General features: G+C 32.5%; 1 protein-coding gene across 1 annotated transcript; it reads right to left on the bottom strand.

Moving 5' to 3' along the window:
• Nucleotides 1–671: 671 nt before the first annotated feature.
• LOC108996832 (remorin-like) lies at nt 672–3,852 on the bottom strand. The gene is made up of 5 exons (XM_018972862.2): nt 3,466–3,852; nt 2,251–2,301; nt 2,069–2,156; nt 1,228–1,309; nt 672–1,085 (listed from the first exon to the last, which is right to left on the bottom strand). The coding sequence occupies exons 1-5, from the start codon at nt 3,653–3,655 to the stop codon at nt 885–887; spliced, it is 612 nt and encodes a 203-aa protein (XP_018828407.1). The 5' UTR covers nt 3,656–3,852; the 3' UTR covers nt 672–884.
• Nucleotides 3,853–6,794: the final 2,942 nt, after the last annotated feature.

Below are 6,794 nucleotides of genomic sequence, written 5' to 3' on the forward strand. Positions count from 1 at the left end.
TTTCACTGGATTTGCCATTCATTGTTTGGCAAATTTAGTTCTGTGCTATGTATGAAAACATGCTATATCTATTAAAAGTATATTTCTGACTTTTGTTTTTAGTAAATCATAACGAGTCTCGCTTATAATAAGTGAATGATAAGTATGAATGTAAAGCGTGATTGACAGGCAACATTTGTAGAATTATATTGTCATGATAGCAGAAATAAGGGCTTTGTATGATCTGTCACAACACATGGTACAAGAATGAGTGATCCAATAGCAACTTCAACAAATACTTACTCTGTCAACAAGCAGGGAACAGGACACACCCAGAAAAGAATCATAAGATGGATTATTCCAATAGTCAGAAAAACATTCCTTTTGATCAAGCTATGATGTCGAGGCTAAACTTTTAAGTTTGGTCCAATCTGCATCTTCTATCCTCTGTATGTACAGATGCCCTTGTGTAAAAAGGTACCGATTCCTTTACTCTTTTTTTTTCAAAACTTCTGCTTAATAAAATATCAAGATCCTTTCAAGTTCTTATATGAACTTGAGGACATTAAGTAGAATGAAAAATAAATACATAAAGCAAAGCTTTACAACATTTATTGTATAGTCTACTTTATGTATCTATTTCTCTCCCACTAAAGGCCAGAAGTTACGGACGAACTAATATTACACCATGGTTTCAAACAACTTCACGCCTCCATGCTATAATATACATGTTTTTTACAAATTAATAAGGCAACACATATATCACTGCGACACACAAACCTATGGACCAATTTCCAACAACATAACCAAACATGAAACATCACATATAAATTAACAAATTAACTCAAAACGAAGAATAACTACAAATAATTCAAACATATTTCGACCAGACCTGAGATTTTTTTTTAGCCTGAGAACCAACCAAGGAGCTTCTTTGGACCTGTTCCAGTGGCGCGGTATTTTGCAGCCGTTTCCTCTGCCTTGAGAAGATCTTCTCCACGTTTAGCTTCGGTTACTGCCCTCTTTTCTTCTGCTTCCTTATGTATCAGAGCTACTTTGTTTTTCATTTTCTCCACATATTCAGCCTTCTTAGTCTCCAGTTTTTCCTGCTCACACAGAAGTTGAGTGTTATAAAGCAGTTGACCATGAAGCCAATTCTTATTTTTTGGTCCTATAGTTTGATGCAGTTCAATTGGCATTAAAAAAAAAAAAAAGGGATCTTTGATGCAATGAATAGTGGCCCATTACCTCAATCCTTCTCAACTCAGCCTCTATAGATGCTTTCTTGCTGTTTTCCCATGCCCCAATGGCAGATAGCTTCTTATGAGCCCTTATCAATAATTTCAACTCGGTTTCAGTATGCCAAATTCACATTGAATTCTATCAGAAAGGAAAATTTTACTATAATATAGCCTGATTTTTTAGCATATAAGTAACAGGCCATGATAATGAATTAGCAAAAATAAAAATAAAACCGAAAAAAATCAATACACCTCTAAAGCAGCCACAGCTATTGTGCACTTACTAAAGCACATCAGGTCTTTTGGTTTAAGTTAGACTTCAATGTCATGCAAACATTGATAATGAAGCTTTCAGAGCTAGTAAATTGTATATCTGTCTATAGGTAACAAATATTAGTTGGGTGATGAATTTTCTGAAAAGATATTTTCAAGCAGAGGCACATTATGCAAACTTTTTTTGAGCTAAACCAAGAATAGGGTAAGATGAATGCATTCAGAGAAAAACTCCGAGCAGTGAGCATCTTAAACTCCGAGCAGTGAGCATCTTAATTCAGTCAATTCACAAACAAGCACGATACGCTTCAGTGTAATGATACACATCAATTTTTGTCTTTATCAGCTTAAACAGACTTTATCAGTTTGATTAAATTAACTTTCAAGTTGCACTCTAATCCATTTTATTGCAAATCTATTTTGGAAAGTATTTCTCAAGACCAATAGTACAGGTTTTGGTCAAAGCATGCCTCTCATTTTCTTTGGTTAGTTCTCTCAACAACAACTAGGCAACAAACACGGTTAGGAACTCTCCATAAATGCTTGAAAGAACATGTACTCAAGAAAGCTCTTACTTGTTCTCTGCTTTTGATTTTTCACTATCTTCCCATGCCCTGATCAGTGATAGCCTTTTCTCTGTTGCAACTCTTGCAAGCACAGCATCTGAAGTAATTTTGAATTTACTTACTTCTTCCAATGATAGGCTGTAGAACGCAGGTGAAAGGACAAGGAAAGAAATGTTAAGATCTGATATTACCTCGGTTGATAGAACCCTCAGTACTTTTCTCTTCAGCATACTCCGGAGCTTCTGCCAATATTACTTTGTTTTAGAAAAATAGCCAACTTAAAAAAACATTGCTAAAGTAAGAGTTTGATTCCCATGCTGATAATAGAGAAACTCAAGATAAGAGCGATGTAATCTATCTGTGAGAAGACAAGGTGAATAGCAAATACCATGGTTCAATTTACATAAAACCATGTGTTCGTTAAAACATAATTGAAATTGTTATATTTATCTCCTCTCATGAGTTTTAAATTTTTTAGACAAATCGTGATTTAACATGGTATTAGAGTAGAGTTACTAGACTATAAACCACATTTAAACCAAATTTAATTAAATATTCTAGGTGTTTGATGCGGAGAATTTTTGTGAATTTTATAGGATATTGATTATGAAGTTGAAAAATAAAGTTTGTTTGCCAAAGGCCTGGCCTGGTTGGCATAACCCCCAGCCTCAAAAAAGTAGTTTGTACAAAGACACCATATGAATTGCTTAAGCTTTTGAAGCTGATTAAGTAGTTGGGATTCAAAAAATCAAGCATGGCTTTATTTCTCACCTCGAAATTTCCTAAATCTTCAAAAAAAGATTCGCATGTTTATTAAGAAAGATATCCTGAATAATTATAAAAGCTATTCTGTTAAAGCTAAAGAATAAAGCTAAAGGAAATTTATTGCGAAAATCCCTAATAAGAAGTAAAACTCTTCTACAGTTTTTACAAATCATAGGAATTGAACCGATAATTCTTTTAAACAAAAAGAAAATCAAAGTAGAACACCGAAAGATTGAAGTTGTCAGTTTAGGATGCAAAAAGAACAAAAAACATATCCTCAATTCAACCAAGACTACAAGGGATGCATCAACTTTATTTTGAATGAAAAGAAACGATATAAAAAGATGAGCCGGTTAATTTTGCTTTTCTGTGCTTTCCCCTTCTATGTCTTTTACTTTTCTCATCAACCAAACATATGTTAAGTTGAAGCTAAAAGCAGTTGAGAAAAAGCAGCAGAGAGATCCCTCTCAAGATAAGATCGAAATTCAAAGAGGCGTGAACGTAAACATAAAAAAAAAAAAAAAACAAACAAACAAACAAACGGAAGTCGAAGTTTAAGCTAATTAAAAAAAGATTTATCATTTATTGGAAAACGAAAAAAGAACAGAGAGAAAAGGAGAGAGGGAGAGAGATGATATTACTTTCAACCACGGCAAGAGATTTGGAGTCATGGGGCTTCTCTTCAGGAGGAGCTTCAGGAGGTGGAATTACGGATTTCTCCTCAGTAACATCCTTGGGAGGTTCTTCGACGTGTTCTGGTGCCGGAGAAGGAGCCGGGGGAGGGTTCTCCCGTACCTCTGGCTCCACCTTTATGGGTTCCTGGTCGGCCATGTCTGTGCTAAACTTAAGTGATAAGGAAGCTTGGATGGATGGGGAAGGAGAGAGAATGTTGGTTGGGAATCGGGATATTATAGTTGGGGAAGGGTTGGAAGTTGAGAGGGAGGTAACTGTTGCTGGACTTAGCTGGATGTTGGGCACCTACACATGGCCTCTTCTTGAGTGAGAGACAGACACAGACAACGACAGTGACTTGGGATTACTCTCTTTCTTCTTCTTATTTACACGTCCGTTATGCCCAATAGAAAAATCTTAAGGACGTTGTAAAGTACAAAACTCGTTTAAAATCTTGGAAAGTTCGATTTTTTTTCCCCAAAGGCTTAATTGTAAAGCTAGTCCCTGAAATTTAGGCTATTTGTAAATCATTCGATGTTAAGTTTTTTTTTTCCCCTAAGGCTTATTTTACGGTATAAATGTTGGGAGTGGAGTCTGCCACTATTTTTGTGTCCATGCAAGACCAAAGGAGGCAAGCTATAGGCAACGCAAGCAATGGAGTATATAATCCTAGTATAAATAGTAAAAGAGAAATATTTTAACTATAAAAAATTTCACAAAAGTAAATCTACAAACTGATATAGATTGATGTGATACGTTAGATTGTAAAATTATTTTTATTATAAAGTATATATAATATATCATATAAAGTCATGTCAATTTTATAATTTTTTTTGTAACTGTAGCACTTATCATAATGCATCTCTTCTATATTTTACATTTGCATCTTAAGCTATATCTTATTCAAGGCTTCTAACTTATATATCGACAGAGCTAATCTCCACGTAATTTTGATCATACTTTTCTTGCAACGAACAAGGAACAGTGGCCTTGGCAACAAATTAAAAATATACCAACAACTAATATATATGTTTATAAAAAAATTATTTATTTATAGTCAGTTATTTTTTATTAAAATAATTATTTTCTATTAAAATAAGTCTATTCTCGTTACAAATAATTATTCTCGTCTCAAATGACTAATCATAAATGTTTATTTTTCTTGTAATTGTCATTAATTCTAAACAAATAAGAAAAAAAAACACGATTAAAGTGTTTTAATGCAAGATAATGGCATTAGTTCTATCTAATGAATCATGTATTTTTTCTTTTATCTGAAGAATTACGAGTGATTGTTTTTTGTTTGAAATTATTTTGTTAGTTAGAAGCTGGCTTAAGGCCGTCGATTCCTTGGATATATATTAAGAGAGACAAAACGGACTTTTAGGAAGGAGACAAATTTGCTAGCTAGGTTATCGAAAACGACGACGCTAGAGAGAAAGAGAAGATTCCCTATTTGTTTTCATAACAAGGAAAAATTAAATTAAAATAAAATATCGTCTGAATGTTATGTGTACGTACGTACGCCGGAGTGAAACGTCGTCGGCACATTGGGCTAGCTGTCACCAGCCCCCCAAAAGCTACAAATCATACATTAATAATAATAATTCAAGAGGCTTTTAATCCTTTGTGGGTCAGATTAATGTAATTTATAAATTAAAGAGGCTTTTAATCCTTTTATCAATCAATTCATATCCTTCAAACCGGATCGTTTAATCTAGAAATTATAAAGTGCCTTAATGCCACTTTAATTTATTATTATTATTTTAATCTCTTTTTCTTTGTTTTCTTGTTTTTAACTAATTTATGCATTTCATGATGAGCAATGTTAGGTACAGTCTCAAATGGGGACTGTAATGCAAGTCTCGACTATTTTAACTTTAAAAATTTTTAAAATTACAAAAATATCCTTCCTAAAATTATGTTTTCTCTCATTTAATAATATGTCTGCATATGCAGTTTCCACTTGAGGACTGCAAATAGAATTTCTCTTTCATGATATTTGCTGAGAGAGGCATATATAGATGATTAGTGTGATATCACAGTACTCTAATAAGTGATAAATTAGGTATAAAGATGGTGTATGGGATTAATATAATTAATATGCCATGTTCTTTTAAGATCTAATAAATTAGAGTTTTATTATGTATAAATAAGTTTGCGTACTAATCTGCATACTAAAGTTGTTATCTTCATATTCTACCAATCATATTTTGAATGGATGAGCGTATTAATTCGCAGAATCGCTTACATTTAATACGCGCATTCATTCAATATTATTGATCAAAAAGTAGATTTTATCGAAAACAGTGCTAATTTAAATTTAGAATATGAAGGCAACAATTTTAATACACAGATTGATACGCAAACTTACTTATACATAACAAAACTCCAACAAATTAATAGTTCACAAATCCCTAATTATTTGAAGATGGAATCATGGAACGACGTCGGAAGATATAAATTGCTTTTGAAGACTCAAGAGCGTCCTCGATCGATCTTCGTATTGAGGCATTTCATGTACGTATGGAGTTATAAGATTATTTCCATTTCATTTGAAATAATTAAACAATACTTATATTATAATATAGAATATCATGTGATATATTTTGTAATTAAGTCATTTCACTTGTAATTAACTAATTAATTATATTCGATGATGAACGGCCCCCTTTATTATTAATTAATTATAATTATTGGCCGGTGATGATCTTCTTATTATCGATTATATATTTTGGATTAATGAATGGCTCATGATGTGGCGTCAGCTTATTGGCCGGTGCATGGCTTTCATTTAAATATTAATGGAGTATACAAGTGCAAGGGCAAGCTGGGTCCTGCATGCTAGTGATCGAGTAGAACTAGACAATTTGACAATCCAATTTAATCGAATCAATAAATCTTCTTTTTTATTTTATTTTTTTTTCAAATTTTCAATTTTTTTTTTTATTATTATAAAAGAAAGATCAGTTAGAAATTAAAGTACTGATCATGTTGCAAAATTTTGGAAAATTTATTAAAAAAAAATCATTTTCATTAAATTAAGTCAATTTCATGAGTTGCCAACTGGTAGATCTTAATGAACATCATTTTCTGGGCAACTAAGTAAGTCCCACGTCACGTAGTGGTCAGTACAAGAAATAAATGGCCAAACATAAGTATCGCTCATGTGAATAAATGATGATCACAAGCTACAAATCCAGTTAACAGGATTCATTTTAATTTTGATTTTCCAAATCTATGACATTATATATACTAACAAATATATTATATATATATATATGGCCGATCAAGGCAC

The sequence above is a fragment of the Juglans regia genome, chromosome 10, assembly GCF_001411555.2.
Source record: "Juglans regia cultivar Chandler chromosome 10, Walnut 2.0, whole genome shotgun sequence".
In the NCBI taxonomy this organism is placed as follows: domain Eukaryota; kingdom Viridiplantae; phylum Streptophyta; class Magnoliopsida; order Fagales; family Juglandaceae; genus Juglans; species Juglans regia.